Source organism: Podarcis erhardii, assembly GCF_964252035.2.
Source record: "Podarcis erhardii genome assembly, chromosome: 1".
Lineage (NCBI taxonomy): Eukaryota > Metazoa > Chordata > Lepidosauria > Squamata > Lacertidae > Podarcis > Podarcis erhardii.
In genome coordinates, this window is record NC_138497.1 from 100649703 (window position 1) to 100670581 (window position 20879).

At 38.8% G+C, this 20879-nt stretch overlaps 1 protein-coding gene across 3 annotated transcripts in view; it reads right to left on the reverse strand.

Moving 5' to 3' along the window:
- The window catches only part of LRP1B (LDL receptor related protein 1B), a 778324-nt gene that overhangs the window by 197628 nt on the left and 559817 nt on the right, over positions 1–20879 (reverse strand). For all 3 annotated transcript variants that reach the window (XM_081869915.1, XM_081869916.1, XM_081869914.1), the window contains 6 exons: positions 20652–20871; positions 18533–18722; positions 12007–12129; positions 10812–10952; positions 4736–4861; positions 3216–3332 (listed from right to left, as the gene is read on the reverse strand). In XM_081869915.1, coding sequence (XP_081726041.1) covers positions 3216–3332; positions 4736–4861; positions 10812–10952; positions 12007–12129; positions 18533–18722; positions 20652–20871 — 917 coding nt within the window. The remainder of the gene's footprint in view (positions 1–3215; positions 3333–4735; positions 4862–10811; positions 10953–12006; positions 12130–18532; positions 18723–20651; positions 20872–20879) is intronic.

The window sequence follows — 20879 nt, forward strand, 5'->3', positions numbered from 1 at the left end:
TTAACCTTTTATTTTTTTATTTTTTTTACCACACTCTTCACCTGTAGAGGTTACCAGAGCTGCTAGCAAATCAATAAAAAAAACAAGGCAGTCCTCACACCTTTCAGGTTTACAATCTGAAAGTCGTGACATAAAAGGGAAACAGAAATTATAGGAGATAGGATGAAAATCACAAATCAGTTTGGAAGCAACTCAGGGAGAGCAAAGGGAGCTGGACTCACATGAAGTTCCCCACTAACTTGGTAGTGCAGTCCTATGTGTTTTATTCAGAAAAAGACATCCTAGATAGCAGTCCCTCAGGGACAACCTTCCAGGGGTCAAGTGGCAGTGGTGTGTCAGTCCAAAGCCCAAGTGTGTTGAGAAGGCTGGTAATGCTATGGATGTGACTCTTCCCTTCTGCACTGTAGGCTGCATTCTACCCACACAAAGTCCAGAGATTTCTACATGGACATATATCTGTGCATCCCTCTCCAAACAAGCAAGATGAATTATCATAGTCCAAGAACAAATCTCAGCAAGACAAAATGTCTTCATGAGGGCATGGTGCAGGGCCAGTGTAGACTGTGGCACAGGGAAAGGGGTGTGGCCTGAGGAGAGGGTGAGCCCAGGGAGAATCCAGAGGGCTGGAATGAGAGGTCTAGAGGGTCATATAGGACCCCAGGCCTCAAGTTCTATGCTCTATGACACTTACTTCCAGCTCGGTCTTATCCAACTGCTGGGCATAGTGAAGCAGCTACCTCAGGAAGCTGATGTGGAGTGTCATGAAAGAACAGCAAATTGTGAGTTATTTGTTATTACTGAATTACATTTTGTTTCCATGTGACTTCTGTTTTGTCTGAAATGCCAGTATAAGTTGGCAGCCATAGATACTCAACATCTTGGCTATTATTATTATTATTATTATTATTATTATTATACCACGCCCATCTGGCTGAGTTTCCCCAGCCACTCTGGGAAAGGATGCAGCATTTGCTATAATGTCTCAGGCTGAAACACATCTTGGCCCGGGCTGACTGCAAGGAAATGTACATAATTTTGCAGCCTTGGGGACTCAAGCTTGCCAGCAACATACAAAGCCTGTTGAGCTTAATCTATGCTTGATAAGTCTATAATTTGCATTCAGAGAAAGGAAGTAATTCAACGTTGGTGAAAAGCTACTTAATTTTGAATAGTAGTATAGCAGCCACAGTAGGGTTTATTGATGCATCTATATCTATATCTATATCTATATCTATATCTATATCATCTATATCTATATCATCTATATCTATATCATCTATATCTATATCTATATCTCTATAATATATCTATATCTATTATCTATTATCTATTATATCTATTATCTATTATCTATTATCTATTATCTATTACCGGTATCTATTATCTATTATCTATGGTAGAGATCACAGGTTAGCCTCAAAAAGCCCAAAAGGTGTTTAGGAGTCAACCAATGCACACCAGTTGTCTAAATGACAGTGCTGCCTCAGCAAAGGACTTTCAGAGGCATACATAGGAAAGAGCCTATCTCAAGTCTCTGTCTGGCTTTCTGTGGTGACCCATAGAAGAGACTCCTGTGAAGAAGAAGGAGGAGAAGAGTTTGGATTTGATATCCCGCTTTATCACCACCCGAAGGAGTCTCAAAGAGGCTAACATTCTCCTTGCCCTTCCTCCCCCACAACAAACACTCTGTGAGGTGAGTGGGGCTGAGAGACTTCAGAGAAGTGTGACTGGCCCAAGGTCACCCAGCAGCTGCATGTGGAGGAGCGGAGACGCGAACCCGGATCCCCAGATTATGAGACTACCACTCTTAACCACTATACCACACTGGCTCTGTGCAGAACAACAGCACAAGAGCTTATAGTAAAAGTAAATAAAGTCCTTTTTTTTTTACCATACTCTTCACCTGTAGAGGTTACCAGAGCTGCTAGCAAATCAATAAAAAAACCCCAAGGCAGTCCCCACAGGGAAACATAGAGCAACTTTAATGTAATTCTAAAAAGACTTACTGCTTGATTTGTATATATATATTGGTTTAATTTTTTACTTCCTCTATTAATCCCTGCCCAGGTTTTATCAGTACAAATTAGTGGTTGAAACTATTTACCACACACTATAAATGTGAATGTAAAAAAATATTCATATCAAAATAACAAATAATTGCTGCTGTTTGCCATTACTTCATGTGTGCGCACTGCTCTTTATTTTATTTTTTTACTGCTTCTGAGAAGTGCAGTTTGTCAGAATAAAGGTAGGGCTGTTTTTCACATGTTCAAAAGAACTCATCATTTTTCATTGAAAGTGATGGAATAAAGTGCTAATGAAACTTGTAACCTTGCCAGCATAATGAAAGAAAGGGAAAAGCCTCCGTTTGATAAAATCATTAGTGATCTCTCTGCAATGACCTCTATGCATAATGTGGAGTTTTTGGGGAGAGAGGGTGCATTTTTGTCTTGTTTAATCAGGGGAAGTCATGCTACAGTATTAAACATTGATCACCAGACATTCATTATTGGACTAATGCCTTTCTGTTTCAAACTGAAATACTAAGCACTCTGGGGAGCATGTCCCTTTTGACTCATTTCCTTCTGGGTAAACATTATTTATCTGAAGCATCTTTACATTCATAGGATGGCTCTTGAACTCTGTGAACAGAACAGATGATAAGAACCCAGGAGAACCATAAAGGCAAACCTTTCTCCCCTCACACAGACGTTCACACCCAACATACGTGCCAGCAATGGCACAGCAGCTCCTTCAGTTCTGCTACTATGGTACTGGCTCAGAACCACTGTAATATATGGCAGGAATTTATTCTGTGACATTGGTCATGAGAGGGGTAAAGAGGTGAGACAATGCATTAACCCCTATGGATGGAAATCAATGTAAGGCTGGGGGAGGGGGAAGTATGCAAGGAGACCCTTCCGCCCGAAGGAGTTGGTGTGCCTGCTTTCTGTCAAAATATGTATTTCATCCCAAACTGTTTCCTGCTGAATTCCCAATAGCATTACCAATTCAGCAAAGAATAGTGAAAACAACATGTAGATATCTTCCCATCACTGAAATATCGCATACTTTATACAGGACCCGTGGAAGACTTTTCAGATGACAAAGGGAACTGTTTTGTGCATCCTTTTTCATGAAAAGGAAGGCTTGGGCAACAAATGGGAAGCCATAACATATGTCCTATTTCCAAAAAAGGCTATTAATTAACTCACCACAAGATGCCATTTCATCCGATCCATCACCACAGTCATCTTCCCGATCACAAAGCCATGAACTTGGAATGCATCGTCCGTTACCACAAGAAAACTGGTCAGCTTGACATGTTCTTGCTTGAGAGAGAAATTGGCATCGAAATAATAAAGTATTAATTATTTCGCTTGACTATAATATAGCTCAACTATAGTCTAGTTGAATCATATGTACTTACTATATATCAATTTCATGCACAACCGTACTTTTATAGTAGCATCATACTTTAATTGAGCCATTGAGCTTCTAATGCAAACTTATTTTAGCAAGCTGTCAAAAACCACTGTCAAAATTAAAGCAAATAAACCTCTTAAAACATATTTAACTTTTTTTTTTAAAGGGAAAAAGCTTCCTGATATTCATGATATGGCCTTAGGAAGAGAAAAAAGGATGAGAAATAAAACAAAAAACCTCACAATAATCACAATACACACACACAATTAAAAATAATAATATAAATAATGTAAAAACAACAACACTATATTCAAAGATAATTCAAGTATGGCTGCATTAAATGCCTATTTATGTTCTGAACTCTCATGTGCATCAGTGAAATCACTCAAAATGGAGAGTCGCCTGTCAGCTCAACAAAGCTCCACAGATGAGTGGCAAAGAAGCTTTCCTGCTTGGCAGCTGAGCTGCTAAAGGGAGCCCCGCTGACCCTCTGGCTCACGCAAGCTGCAGAGGCAGTGGATTTGCACAGCTGATGCGCAGGGAAGCTTCTATGCTATGTGTCAGCTGAGCTGGTCAACCAAGCCTGGTTCCCCCTCTGGCTCACGTAAGCTGGAGGTGCAGCAGGGCTTTCTGACTAACAGCTGATGCATGGGAAAGCGCAGCAGCAGCCTCTTTCTCATTCATCACCTGTTAGCTGGGAGCCTAAGCAAAGCCCTGCCATGCCTCTGGATCACAAGGAAATATGATGTCCCCTTTGGGGGGGGGTCTGTGGAGGGTCTCCTCATGAGCCAGAGGCACAGTGAGGCTTTGCTGAGGTCTCTCCCCCCAGGTCTCTTCCCCCAGAGAGCTGCATGTATGCATGGTTGCATGTGAATATATGTAAATGGGGGGGATGCTGGTATATATAAATACATAAATAATTATAATTGCAGGATGCAGGATGAAAAATAACCTTACATGCTGTCTGTCAGTGCATCCTGCTTAATTTCAACTCCAACAGAATGTTTAAGAGAGACAAGTTTCTACTTTCAAAACAGCATAATGCTCTGATGGTCAAGTAAAGCCATATGGATAGATTAACTGCCAAATCACTTTGGAACAACCAGGCACAAATAATAAGTAAAATGTCATTGGCATTCCAAACCTACTGCCATCAAAATCTCAATTCATTTAAATCTGCAGTAATCAGATAATCAGTAAGAGTTTGGTTCAGTGCAATTTTCCGCCCAGAGAATTTATTCAATGTAGGATTAAGATAAAACTTAGTCACCTCAGGAAGAAAGTTGTGACTTCCCTCCCTCCTTTTTACCTGCACAAGTTTCATTTGATTCATCTTCACCACTGCCACAATCATTTGCTCCATCACAAAGCCACCTCTTGGGGATGCAACGGTTATTGTGGCACTTAAACTGATTGTCAAGACAGCTGTGATTGACTGGGAGAAAGAAATACTACATTTTATCTTAAGTACGTAACCAGACACAGTACTGCTGAAACACTGATAATATGGCTTATATTACATCGCATTTGGTGCAAAAAGGGTGAAAGGCATATAGTGTAATGCTATACATGTCTACCCAGAACCAAGTCCCATCAAGTTAAATGATTGTTAGCCGTTGTTTTATCTTTGTTAAATAAAAAAATTCCCCAAACTTAGTTCAATGGGGCTGTTTTCCAGGTATATGTGTATAGTATTGCAGTCTTCACATTTTTAGACTACATACATTTCTTTACTCAAGGATCCTAACGTTTCAGTTGCAAAACTAAAATAATTCATAATTCTAAAATAAGAATTAAGGATTGAAATTTCCCTTATAAACAAATAAAGCTACAGAATTGGAAGCAACAATTTTAATGTACAATGGTCAGAAACTAAATCATCCCTCAAATATTTTTAATTAATTAATTAATTTAACAAAACGTATATACCTCTTGATTGTCTAAGGCTGTTTACAAAAACAAAAACATTAAAATATTTAATAAATACCAGGTATTTAGCAACATTCAAAATATGATGAAAGTGAACAATAGCTAAAAAGAGATAAAACATATGCAATTTCTATACGTCTCGATAATGCTGCCTAAACAAAAATGTTTTAAACAGGTGAAGGTACCTACATGTCAGAAAACAAGGCAGCAGCAGATGAAGTGTGTTTGGAGGATACAAACCCTAACAGAGGAAACCCTAATAAAGATTTTCCCCACTCCATTCTGTTTTGTTGATCTGGACACTGGTAAACATTACAACAGAATATTCAACATTTGGATTTAAAGAAGCATAACTTACGCGCGCACACACACACACACACACACACACACACACTTCTAAAGACAATTAAGACAGAAATTGGGATAAGGTTTTACGAGGGATGGGTACCAGAAAATCAGAGCTAGGATTCATGAGCAGAACTACAACCCTCAACATTCACCAGAACCAGAAACAAAGTAATTAATGGATGCTGCTGCACACTGCTAACTTTTAAGCACTATTTAAGGCTTAACAGAACTATTTCATGACTCATGGACAATGAAATGGGATGATTTCACTTCATTTGAAGTGATATGCAGTTTAATATTGTTTGCGCTTTGAGCACACAATTGTGGCTCTTTTAGGTGAGAAGGTTTCTACCCAATACTGCAAAACCTGAAAAACAGTGCTATATGTTTATTTATTTATTTCTCTATCTGCTTATTTAATTTTCTCAGAGACCATCACAAAGCTACTGTTTGGAGGAATAGTATTTTACTTGTTTGTTGTTGATATGTGTTTGGGGCAGTAGGAGTGGTCAGTTCATGTTTGGGTCTACTTAGTACTGAATTCATCTCTAAAATTGCTATTAATTGCACTGCTGTTACTCAAAAATGCAAATGTGCAAAGCTTAACATGAAGTTCTCTAGTCAGCTTTGGTTACAAAAAAACAAACAAAACCACCACCGTAAAGTTAATGAGCATGAAATGTTGCTTATGATGCCCATTCAGTACATTCTTCCATATTTATTACATATTTTATAATGCCATAACTTATTACTACATGTCTTCACAATAATTATCTATCCATACATATAAAATTAATGTAGTTGAGGGCAATGCCTATTAACCAATAAAACAAGGGATCTTACAGTTCAAACCAAGAACAATAAAAGTTGAAGGATGCCAAGGAAGCTTATAAAGGCATAATGTTTCACATTGAAGGATTAAACTTCCATAACAAGACACACAGGGAGCCAGAGCTGACTTAATACCAACCTACTATGTTCCTTATGCTTAAATCCCAAAAGCCCTTAACTAGTTTTTCATGCTTTGTCTATTTATACTACAGCTGTATTCTTTTGGAGTCATTTAAGTATGTGTAGTAGCCACTTATAACACTAACAAACAGAGCATTTTAAGCAATAATGAACACTCATTATGTTTGCTGTCTTTGACCCAACTATGTATGTGGTACCAAATGAAATTTTACTATAAATTTTCTATATTATGCCCAGACAGGTAGGTTGTGTATTGTTAATGCTGCTGCTGCTATTATTATTATTATTAAGCAAGTTTAGGATATGAGCTTCATTGTTCATAGGTTTGTTCTAGAGACAGTTTGCTGTTGTATCCGAGTATGTTTTTATGCTGCTGAAATTATGTCAAGGTCCTGCGTAACATGATGTGGAAATCAATTGACCCATTAGGTTATGGGCACAAGGCAGTTTGCTTTGTACGCCTGGTTTATTGATATGCCACCACATCTAATCACTGTGTATATTTAAATGAGAGCCAACTATTTCTCAGAGCATCTCTCTTGCTGAAATCAAATGAAGTGTTTAATTTATGCTTGGATTATGCCCTGTGCTTTTATTGATACTTCCTACCAGTTTCATTTTGAATTCTCACATTTTGAATAATTCAAAATGATGATCTGAAGGGCTCTGTATTTGCAAACCTATTGCTATGATTTTGCACAGACAACACTTCCCATAGCGGGCTATGGAATAAATATAGATAAGAAATGGTAGTAATCTTGCCTATGAAACACAACAGCTTAAGATGAAAGTCTAAGGCTCTGAGGTCATAAAAACCACCTACAGTTCAGCAACCCTTCCAAAATGATAAAAGGAAAGCTTTATTGGACTGGGGAAAAAATGTGCAGCATATAAAAATGTACCTTGTGCTAAGCATGAAATTAGTCAAGAACTAAAACTGATTAAAATTGGATATAAAGCTTTTATGTTGTGCCAACAACAACTAACAGTAGAACTGTAATTTCAGTTCTCACTACAAAAAAGTGACCAGTGTTATTAAAAAGAAAAAAGGTCTGTGCAGTTCCTGTACTTATCAAATACATGTTAACATCATACAGTTGTACTCTGATTGTGCAGGGGCCAAGAAGCCAGTAGTATTCACAGCCATTGCTTATTATTACTATTCCATGAGCAGAAAACGAGGGATAGATCCAAAGACTACAGAAAGAGAGAAGAAAGCCTCAAGCTGTTAGTCCAAAAACCTGGTGATTTAATAATACAACATAAAATGCCAATTTATTATTATTGCCTTATCTATAGATAATGGACATCAACGGGTTGCAGTATTACATATTATTGGTCTGTAGTAGCAAAGTGCCCTCAGAATCAGACTTTTGGTAGCAGGAGAAACAGAAGATTGGATTTTCACTTTTATCTTAGTGTAAAACTAGTATGGGAACAGATAAAAGCCACAGATGGAGATGGTGAAAAGCAAAGGAACAAAGACATAAAATCTAACTTTGAAACAGAAACTCTCTATCACACAGTGTCCAAAAGCACTGCTCTAGTATTAGATCATACTGAGGGCTTCTTTGGCAATGGTTAAGGGATAGATAGTTTTGAATCACTTTTGCATTTGTTTCATTGTATGTCAATGCAGTCTCATTTCTGCATCAATCTTCGATTTTAAAAAAAGAAGCAAAAATTGGCATTTAGATATATATATTTGAAAATGTTTACAAAGGCATACAAAATATGTATTTCTGAACACATTTTCTCTCGCAAAATGCACATTTCTAAATGTATTTGTATACTGGCGCTGCAGCAAAAAGGCTGCTGAACACGCCCCCTCAGTGGCACTTGGTTGGATGCCAAGCCAGGTGAGGTGGTGCCAGCCAGGTGAGGTGGAGGCAGGGGGCTAACGCCCCCTGCTAGGGGCGGTGCTCAGGCTCCCGCCCACAACCACTCCCTCTTCCAGGGAGGAGAGTCTTTGTATACCTACTATGAATTTTAAGATTCATTTTAATACTTTTTTGAGCCAAGAACCTCATCGCAAAATTGAAGTGTGTGACATCTGAAGGATGACTATATTTTGAGCCACACATCAGACTGAGATATGTGGATCAATTCAGCCCCGTTAATATCAGAACTTCAGAAGCTTTATTCTTTGAGCACTCTTAGCCGTGCCCTTACTATATGCAAAGTCTGCCGTTACTGGTCCAAACAATTGCATGCAAGTGCACATTTAAATAGTAATTTACTGATAATGATTGAATGTTTGTCATCAGGAGAGAAAAACACTGCTAAAGAAGTAAGTGTGAAAAGTTATAAAGTGCTATTTTTAAAATGAACAACTTGAACAGACAGCAAGAATATGTGCCTAGAAGTATGTCTTTTACAGAGATCAAAAACGTGTTAAAAAATTCATCTGTTCAAAAGAAAGAAACAAGAATTATTTAAGCATGTATGCATTTTTGAAACCTGAAAGGGCACATAAATAGCTCCCAATATAGGCCTTTATCTTTTTAAAAATGATACCATACTGATCACACTTCCCTAAGGCGATAGCAGTCGGGTCCTTTGATTATGGGTAACTTTCTCATATGCTCACTCATCTCTGCACATTCAGGAAACATTCACACACAAATTTTATATCAAAATACAGATTTTTAAAACATTTTGATGAATTTTGGAGCTGAGAATTGCATTGGGGCACATGGAACTGTGAATGGTGATGGGTAATTCAGTTCCGATCTGCACTTCACTCCCAAAAGATCAGACTACTTTGTTCTGGAATCTGCAAAGACAGAATTCCTCCAGCATTCCTGCCTATGACAAATTGCCATGCTGCAGTCTATGACCCCGTTCTCTCCCACAGGAACGTAACTCTTTCCTCAAGATATGGAAACAACTTCTCCTTGGCACAATCCCCTCATGGTATGTGTGAACTTATTTATTTTAGTACATTTCTATTTCATTTTTCTTCCATCATGGAACTCAAGCTAGACTATATGGCGTTCCAAGGCAGTATCTTCCATACAGACACTGATCAGGTCTAATCTTTATTTAGCTTTTGAAATATAGCTGCATCATGGGCCCTCAGACCATGTCCTGGGACATTTTAAACAACCGGGTGGAGGTAGACACAATTGCGTTGAGTCTTCCTCACCCAAATGGCCCCACCCATGTTTCTGCTTACATGCATGAGGACCAGATGCCCACATGATAGGCCTTACCCATAATGGCATGGGATTGCACCACTCAGTGCATGTGGTCTTTGACACCTGCAATATGTATTTTCAGGATCCACCATATCCTTTATGATTATTTTTTTGTAATCAGAAGTTCCAAACGTTGTTTTCAATGATGTATTTAAATTGTTGCAACCTACTCTGGGACCTTAGGGCGAAGGCCAAGTAATAAAAGATATATAACTATAAGAATGATAACAACAATATAAACTAGAACATTTGAGAAGCATTTTAAGATTTGCATAGAAATAGGGATGCTGCAAATTATTGCTGACATGCTGTTGCCTCCAGTCACAATAAGCATTTCTCATCCTTACAATGGCTTTTAGTAGTAAAGTAGTGGCAAACATTTAAGACATCACACTTTTGCCTGCATTTCAGTTCCCATATGTCTCCTTTACAATATATCGAGGCAGCAAAAGCTGTACAGCATCTTGTTCCAAACTTATGTCTGTTTTCTTGGACACTCTTCAAGATACCATTGCCAAGAAGCAATGAAGTGTTTAGCAACCTTCTGCACAGTAATTCTGGCTTCTGGGCATTTAAATTGATTTCCCTCAGTTTTTCCAGAAGAGTTTACCTCCTGGCCCAACCACCATGCAAGGGCAAGGGGCAGTAGCACAAGAGGAACAAAAGCAGACACATTAGAGGGTGTGAGGATCATTAGCATGATCAGTGTTACGAAGCAGGGTCCTCCCAGCATGCTTTAGAGTTCCTATTCCCTACAAATGCAGACCAAGAAAAAAAATGAATGATATATATAAATATATCTAAATGATTAGTCAGCTATGGCAGCTTCATTTCCATTCCCCTCAGACACTTACATATTTGCATAGATTAACACTCTCATTACATTTTTTTTTTTAAATGAGAAAAGCACAGACCACACTTTGCACTGATACATACAGCAAATCTCTGAATGCTCATCAGAGCCGTCAAGGCAATCATCATCCCCATCACAGCGCCAGCGGTCTTGGATACAGCGCCTGTTCTGACATTGAAACTCTCCAGGTTTGCATAACTTGGGTAGCACTTCTCCAGAATTAACTAAGGGTACAAATGTATAAAGAATATGCAGTATTAGCTGCCCACACACAAACATTAATTATTCTTTCTACTTCATAACCTTCAGCTCTCATTATTACATATTCATAAAATGACAATCCTATCTGGAGTTTTCTGTAAGAGCAAAAAAGTGCTTAGGATTCAGCCTACTTATTGGCTCCCACTCCAATATTAATCAATGGTTTCGGATGCTCCTGCATCACTGTAGTGCAAACCTTCACTATAATAACAGCACCCCATTTAGGACGGATCGTGAAGCTGAGACTCCAATACTTTTGCCACCTCATGAGAAGAGAAGACTCCCTGGAAAAGACCTTGATGTTGGGAAAGATGGAGGGCACAAGGAGAAGGGGACAACAGAGGACGAGATCGTTGGACGGTGTTCTCGAAGCTACCAGCATGAGTTTGACCAAACTGCGGGAGGCAGTGGAAGACAGGAGTGCCTGGCGTGCTCTGGTCCATGGGGTCATGAAGAGTCGGACACGACTAAATGACTAAACAACAAAATTTCCTTAAGTGCTAAAGCAGGGATGGGGGAGCCTCAGGTCCAGGAGCTGGATGTGTCCCTCTGAGCCTCTCCATCTGGCCCTTGGGACTCTCTTCAAGACATACTTCTCCCTAGCCATATTCCCTCTTCTCAGGACACACCTGTCACCAGCCCTGATTCACACCGTCTATGTGTGTGTTTGCCTACAACAAGGGCAACATTTATATTTCTTACTCTGCCCACTTCTACCTCTGACCCACCTCAAAAGGTTGCCCAGAAGGTAATGCAGCCTTCAAGCTGAAAATGTAAGAGGGGGGAGTCATTTCAGTCTAGGTTTAAAACAACCCCAAGACTACCTTTAAAGCCCCAAGCATTGAAGGGAAATCCTTAGAATACAGAACACTGTGTTCAGTAAAAAAAACACCTCTGTGCTTTTCTGTTCTGCTGGTGAAAAAGCATAGTCCCCTACAGTTAGACATTTGCAGTTTTACAGACATTTTCTCCCTGCAACATTAGTATAAACTCAGATACTCTCTAGGAAGATCGTACTTGTGCATCTTGTACTGTTTCCCTCCAAATGCTGGTTATCAGCACAAGCACACACTCTGCCTCCGGGAACAGCTAAACAGAGAGTGCTGCAGCCTCCATTGTTAACACGGCACGCGTTGTCGCCTGAAATAAAAAAAAAGCAACCTTAATGACAAATAAACAACATGTTATAAGAGTATAATATACAGAGACCATGAAGAAAATTGCCTTTATCTAGCAGACACACTGCTTTGATCAATGTGGTTTCCTGCAGGTACAGCAGGTACAACATGATCTAATTTGGTCACAGTCTTATCTCTTACTTTTAAAAGTATAGGACTACAATGAAACACTACACATTAGAATGAACTTATTTGTTTCATTTTCAAGCCACCCTTCCAGCTTTATCGTAACTGAGGTAAGATATGTGACGCAGTGCTGGTGGTGTGCATTTAAGTTTACTGGGCAATTTAAAAACTGGCAAAATGCTGGTGCTTGAGAAGATTGGCATGCCAAGGGAGGGAGGGACTGATATATTGAAAATATTCTGGTAGTATCCTGTGTCAGTGATGGTCAGGCAGGGGTATCAAAGTAGCTTTTCCCCTCGTACACTCAATTCATTTTCACCAAGAGGAATTCCTTACAACCATCCATTCCATATAGGACAAGCATTCTGGGTTCAGTTTCCCCCTTACAGCAGAGTGACAGAATATTGAAAAAAGTGGGTCAGAAAGATTGGAACTGTTTTTTTGATTGTCTTAAAATGCACAGTGGAGCTTAAGGTTACAATCCTATAGCACTTACCTGGGAGTAAGCCCCATCAAACACAATATGGCTTATATCTGAGTAGACAGATATATAGGGTTGTACTGAAAGCAACTGGTGTCAGTTGAAAGTTGTAAAATAAAAATGCATGTCAAGCTATGGAGCAATAATATAAGACGAGGGCACTGATTATTATTGACTAGTGTTACTGCTGAATTTTGCCTGAAGCTATATTGGAAGTGGATGTTAAGGTTTTAGCTCTTGCAAAACATCTGAGAAAGAAAGAACTGCAGTTGGTTTTGCCACAACTAGAAAAAATCCTTAGACATTTACACAAACGTAGGTCATCTCCAATTCCATGTAAAACAAAATTTAGAGCAAATTGGAGAGTCTTTTTGAGGCAAACAATTTCAGGCCTTTCAAGGGCTTTCAATAAGCCTAACATTACATCTCAGAGGATTTTGAACATCTTCATCACCTACTTAACCAGATAGTGAATGTGACCGAAATACCATTTCATCATTTTGAAACTTAAAATCTTTTCTGATTAATACCACAGAACACACCTGGACCTGGAAGGTTTTAACAATGCTTTTGGTTGGCATGCATACTTATGGTATGACAAAGTTAAGATCAATAAGGCCTTTAAGAACCATATTGTCAGGAAAGCAGTGTTTAACGTCTGGACAAAATATAAAGACTTATTGGAAAATAAAACTCCAAGGTGGCTTTCACCTCTGGAAGCTAAGGCCCGAAAAAGACCCAATATGGAGGCCAAATGGCCAAAATATTGGGAAATATTAGAAAAAGATGGAGACAATTGGAAATTGCAGAGTTTGGAGAAAATGAAGGATAAGGTGTGAGACTGGTTACATTATGCTCAGATTAAAGAAGTTTTTAAAAATGACAAAAAGTTAGGGTTCCAGGTGGAGAAATCGAAGTTAGAAACAGAATTGTTAGAACCAAAGACTAAGGTACTATCTAGAATGTATAACTTGCTGTTAGAATGGAATACACAAGACGAAATGGTTAAATCAGCTATGATAAAGTGGGCACAGGACATTGGGCATAACATTATGTTTGAGGACTGGGAAAGGTTGTGGACCACTGGGCTGAACTTCACCGCATGTAATGCTCTGAAGGAAAATGTAATGAAAATGATATATAGATGGTACATGACCCCAGTTAAACTCGCCAAAATATACCATTTGTCTGATAATAAATGTTGGAAATGTAAAGAAAATGAAGGAACATTCTTTCACCTCTGGTGGACATGCCCTAGGGTAAAGGTCTTCTGGGAAATGATATATAATGAGCTGAAAAAGGTATTTAAGTATACCTTCACTAAGAAACCAGAGGCCTTCCTTCTGGGTATTGTCGGCCAGAAGGTGCTAAAGAAGGACCGAACATTTTTTATGTATGCAACAACGGCAGCAAGGATACTCATCGCAAAAAACTGGAAAACTCAAGATCTACCCACACTGGAAGAGTGGCAGATGCAGCTGATGGACTATATGCAACTGGCCGAGATGACTGGCAGAATCCGTGATCTGGGAGAAGAGAAGATGGAGGAAGACTGGAAGAAATTCAAGATGTATCTACAAAAACATTGTAATTTGGTTGAATGTTAAGAAGGATGCTAGATTATAAAAAATTGGCCACCACTAAATTAGATTTAAATTTGATGATAAGTGAGATTAAAGAAAATATAAAATTTTTTGGAAGAAGTGCTAGATTATATTTGAATGAGTGGACATGAGATTGTAAACAAGTTGATAATTTGTCTGGAAAAAACTTTTAACGATGTAAATGGGAGCGGGAGACGTGAGGGAGTCCAAAGAAGTGATGAAATTATGTTTGTGACAGAAGTAAGACTGTTTATTATTTGTGCATTGATATTTAAAAACTTTAATAAATATTTATTAAAAAAAAAAATACCACAGAACACACAACTAGAGAGGCCTCAAGTGTTTATAAGCTCTGTCATACCATTCAGCTATTAAGCTGTGTGTCAATAGGTCCTGGCTTAGATTGTTCCATGCATCACCGACTACCACTGTTGAAATACAGGCTCCATTAAACTTTATTGCATGGCCTTAGAATCATAAAGAATATCAGTAACTAGATAACAGTTCTTAGGCAAACAGCATAGATGTTGTCTTATATTTAGTTAAGACAACATATATATGTATATGCGTGTTTATGTGTGTGGGGGGGATCCTGAAAGTGATTCATTCAACAATACTAACAAGGAAAAGTATTTCACAACTGCATTTTAGTTAACCAGAAAACCCATTAAAGTAAAATAAAACTTGGATGGTTACACAAATAACTCATATGTGACACATCCTTCAAGTTATCCTCAGTACAGCCTTAAAAAGCTGTAAACGGGTTTGTAAATGTAAGCTGACAAGAGGCATGTAGGGTCCATTTTTCAAGACTGTTCATAGGTGGCATCAAATTTATGTGTGTTGGTGTTGTGATTGTTTAGAACCTGAAATGTTGGATACATACATTTTAAATCCAAATCAACACTCGGTTTATTGAGCCATGTAACTACTGCTACAAGTCTTGGAGGAGATATAAAAGTGGGGATTATTGATTAGTCCGTAGATGGATTTTTAACAAGCAGTTTATATAAGCTTAACTAGCAACATAGGCTTATATCCTACTTCCATTAAAGTAAATGGAAAGAATCAATTTGGATTCTGTGGAAACCAGACTGAATGTGCATGAAGACTTTATTATTCTTCATCAAAACAGATCCCTATACCATTACCAAATAGCAAATCAATTACCATGTGATGCTTCTCTGTGTCTTTGAGACCAGCTAGAATTGTACATCACATTTGTACATTACAATTTTAGCTAGTGGCACAGCTAAAAGAGAGCCTGAGGTGAAATCTCTCTTGAAAGGTGAGAAATCTCCCCCGCCACACACATTCTGGGTAGTATAAAGGAACACAAGCTACCAATATTCAAGCAGCTGGTTATTTCCCATACCCAGGGCCCTTCCAGGACTGCCACAATGTCTTATTATTTATTTTTGGATGTATGTTTTTTGTGGATTTCTGAACAAATGTTCTCTGTGTTAAAAAATAAAAATAACACACACACAATGAAATCCAGAAAGATGAAGACAAAATAAAATAAAATAAACTATAAAACCTAATAAATTATGATTATTTTATTATACTACTGACTATTATTATGCTTTTTATTATTGTGCTCCATTAAATGTGTTCTCAATGTTGTACACTCCCCTGGGATCTTTTGCTACAGAACGGTATATGAATTGATAACTAACTAACTAACAGCAGCTTCACGAAGCTGAAAGACTAACCAGCACAGAGTTATAATGAGTCCAGCAACTAAAAACTTTTTCAGATTCATAAAAGTATTCCAAAACATCCTTTGTTCCCTTAATGGCCCATTACTTATATTTTAACACTTGCTGGATCCAGGGATTAGCAGGGTCTTGGTATATACAGCCTACCCTGCCCGCAACTAATAATAATATTTTGCAAGAGAGAGAGAGAGAAAGAGAATGTTTTAAACAGATGTTGGCCTTCCCAGTAAGCCAGTGTGACAGGAGGTCAGCTAAGTGATGCTGCTGCATCAACTGCTTCAGATATATGCTGTTTGCACTCACATCTTGCATACTTACTAATAATATAATATAATATAATATAATATAATATAATATAATAATCTCAGTATGTGATGGGATAATGAGCTGCTTGTGCGTAAAAGCTTGATCCCTCTGGTGTTTGGCTGGTCACCCAAACCGAGTCACTAACGGAGCCCCCAAAGCATGACTCCGTCAGTCGCTGGTAGAATCTGACAGTGGGCGTCTACGGAATTTACGCCAGCATAAAAGCTGTTTGACGGACATGCGCCTCCGGGACTCTCTGCGTGACAGTTTCCGGCGAAGGGTGGGAGTTCCTAAGGGGGGTCTTGTTACCTCTTCACTATTCTCACTGGAAGTATCCCAGAGCCTCCCCTCCGACTCCCCTTCCTCCGGAGCTCCTGCTCTCCCCCTACTGGTTCCTTCTTCTGCTGCAGAATCTCTCCTATTCTCCTGGAGCCTTTCCACCACCTGTTCCTCCGATGGCAGTTCCCTGACACAGTATTTCCAATTTCATAGGCATTTAATGACCAGGGCAATGACTTTGGGACCTTTCATCCTGGGGAGAGCTTTGGCTAGGGTACCCACTCCTGTCTACCCGGTGGCAGAGAGATGTGAACTTCCCAGACAAGGCCAACACTCTTGGCATTGGTGGGCTGCAATGGAAGCAAAAGTCACTCCCCAAACGCAGCAGAGCACCTTTTACTGCCATGGACAAGGCAGGAAAGGTCTCAGAAGCCATGACCACTGCAGAAATGATGTGTGCTGCCAGGGATTCTAGACATGGTAGTCCAGGCAGGAAAACACACACTGCCAGTATCTGGGGTCGTGGTGTTCCCTGAAAGCAATTCATTATGTTGACTATTTCTTGTTTATGGACTTATACATGCATTATATAATGATGTTTATGACTTGTAAATGTTGGATTATAACTACTAATAATAATACATTTACCATACTTATTAGCCATGTGTTACGGCTGTATTTGAGCAGGATCTGGGGAAAACCTGCTGTCTCTTCCCTCACCTTCCCATGCCCAATCCTAAATTAAGCATCTGGACCTTGGGGTACTGAAGGGAAAGGAGGAAGAGATGGCATGAGGATAACCTGCTCAATCTCCAGGTGATCAGATGTACCATTCCTAATATCCATGCTTGAATTTTGTGAGCTTAATCTGGGCAGATAGCACAGTCTACCTTCTGTTCCTGAGTTCCATTTCTCTCTCTCTGACTTTCACTATATCTCTCTTCTCTGTGATGTTTGTTTATTTTGACAAACTCACAGTTGCAGAATCCATGCAGAGTCTACCTCCTCAAAATAAGGAAATCATCTCTGGATTGAGAGAAAGACCCACTCATCTATTGTTTATAGGATTTGTTCAACATCCAATAATATTTTTGAGAAGGTCAGAGCAAAAACCTAACAAATCTCAATATCTGTAATTAATGGAGTATCTTCTCCAGTTAATAATAGCTCTGATGTTTGATGTATGATATTTGTTGACGGGAGTGGCGCTGTGGGTTAAACCACAGAGCCTAGGGCATGCCGATCAGAAGGTCAGCGGTTCGAATCCCTGCAACAGGGTGAGCTCCTGTTGTTCGGTCCCTGCTCCTGCCAACCTAGCAGTTCAAAAGCACATCAAAGTGCAAGTAGATAAATAGGTACCGCTCCAAGGGGAAGGCAAACGGCGTTTCCATGTGCTGCTCTGGTTCGCCAGAAGTGGCTTAGTCATGCTGGCCACATGACCCGGAAGCTGTACGCCGGCTCCCTTGGCCAGTAAAGCGAGATGAGCGCCGCAACCCCAGAGTCGTCCGTGACTAGACCTAACGGTCAGGGGTTCCTTTACCTTTACCTTTACTAAGTTGACTGGATCAATGAATTGTTGGATTAATAATAGAAGAAATAGTTAATAGTAACAACTACATAATCCACAGACATAATCCAGCAAATCATTTGCAATTTATTTCAATGCATCATATTTATGACTACCTTAAGTCATATTTATTTTAATGGCAGTTAGTTGTAGCTAATGTTTGCTGGAATGTTTCACAAATTAATGACAAAGATTGAGGCAATGTGGTAAAAGTGTAACCTTTCTGTAATTAATGGTAAAGCACTGCTCAGTGTAAATACAGAAAATATTGTTCTCAGTACCTTGCTGCTTCTGGGGATCATAAATCTGAAGCCCAAACAGAGGTGATCTCTCACTTCTTAGAAGTGTCACGTTTCTAGTCATCAAATCCAGTTGGAAAATAGAGCCATTCATATAATCTGTCCAGAAAATATAATTCCTATGGTGTGACAGTCCAAATGGATGGTTTAATTCTTTTCCACTGTAGACCACCTACAATTAATCAACGTTAGTTAAAGAGATGTTAAAAATCACTGCACCAGTAACAAGCTTTACAATTCCACCTTAAAACAGACAAGGGGAGGGGGGGAAGACAGAGACAGAATTTGAACAATTTTGTCCAAGCATAGAGAAGCTGGTCAGAAACAGGCCATGTTCAAGGTCTTGTTGTTAGCACACAAATCCCCTGAACAACCCAGGGCCATGTTACTTGAAATACCAGCTGCCTCACACGGACCTGAAAGATGCCTTAGACCATCTCGGGAAATTCTCATTGTGGTACTGTGTCTTACACAATGTCACAGGGTATTGATAAAAAGGGCATTTCCTGGTATTGACCCCATACTTTGGAATGCCATTCCTTCTACTATATGTGAAGCAGCAACCATCAGTTTCTTCAGATGTCTTATAAATTCCCTGATATTCTGTTCCTGTTTTAATGTGTTTTTAATGCAGTTATATACTACTGTTTTACTGGTTTTATGTTGCACCTTTGTTTTAATGTTATCGTTTAAGGTTTTTAATGTTGTGAACCACTTAGGGATTTAAAAAAAAAAATTAAGCAGTTTATACGTGCTTTAAATAAATAACATAACCATATAGTCATAAATACAAGGATTGATGTGGGTAATATTAACTAGCTTTGAATGTGTATTGGAGGAATTGTTCCTTTGTGCTGCATTAACCATTTGTGTGAAGATTCCCCATAAAAATTAAAACAATCTTAAGAACATTCTTAGCTAGGGAATAGCCCCAAAGAGCTATTTAGCTGTCTTAAGATTGTTATTGGTGTACTGACTTCTCTGTTTATTCTCAGTTTCACCTGAGGGTGCAATCAGGATAGAAATTGTGCTCATTGATCAACTGGAAACACTTTTTTTGCACTGGTGATGGAACAGACTGAAAGCTGCAGAAATCTTTAGCAAAAGACAATTTAGGTTTTTACCCCTTTTGCAGAAAGTCCTCTAGAATGTCTGTGTAATTAACTGGAATCTTCATCCTACTCACAGAACTGGGAAGAAATTAAATGCAAGGAGCCAAGCACTGACAGGATTGTTCACACTTCACATTAAAAATGTTAGGATACCGGAGCAGTTTTGTCTGACTGTTGATGGTTCTGTGATTCTGCCTAATGCACAAACATTGGTGAATAATCACTACATTAACCCTAGGTGTACGGCTCGCTGGTTTAGGTGTATTTTTAGAATGTTATGCATTTATTTTTACATATCCTACTCAAGGTGGCAAACATGGTTCTCTGGTTCTAGGAGAGGCAGACACAACCACACTATCTTCTAGGTTCAAAACAATGGACTCTACTATATACGGTAAGCTACAATGGAAGTGTGAACTCTACTAGGTCAATGTCAGAGAAGCAGCATGTGCTACAAAAAGTATTTATGTAGTTGGCTGTGCCGACCAATTAAGATGGTCAGAGAAAGCACTTCCATTAGCTTTAATGTGGACCTTTGTACTGCTTCACCATATACAGAAAACAACTCTACATTAACACAGGATTATTAGATAACAAAGTCTCTTTGTGTTCTGCTTCTTCTAAAGAAAATAAATAACATATGGGCTGCACCCTGCAGCAGGATGCCAGCTAAACTACCTCAGTCATCCTTATGCTGGAAACGCCTCCCCACCCCAAACATAGATCAGCCTTAGAAGGAAAGTAATTAAAAAAATAAATAAACCCAAAATTTAAAGTTGCCATATAATTCTGTGGGATTGAGTGTAGGTATGTTGTAGGTATGTTGTATGTATGTAGGTATGTTGTATGAAATGTATGTTTGTATGTGTATTAATGTTGAATTATTTTAACAATAAAAAAAATAATAATAGAAAAAAAATTATAATAATAGAAAAAAAAATTCAGTGAAATGAAGGCTTGAGGGCAACACAGCATCACATTTCTTTCACCTTTCTGTCAGTTCCATTCAAAAATATTCTTTCAATGTGATCATAATAGGCATCACACCAGTACAATATGTTGTTTTGATAGTCCAGAGTTAATCCATTTGGCCACAACATCCTTGATGTAACAAAAATCTGTCGGTGGTAGCCATCCATCCATGCCTTCTCAATTCGTCCCACGCTATCATCTATTTCATCTTCTTCCCAGTCTGTCCAATACATCCAGCTATGAAA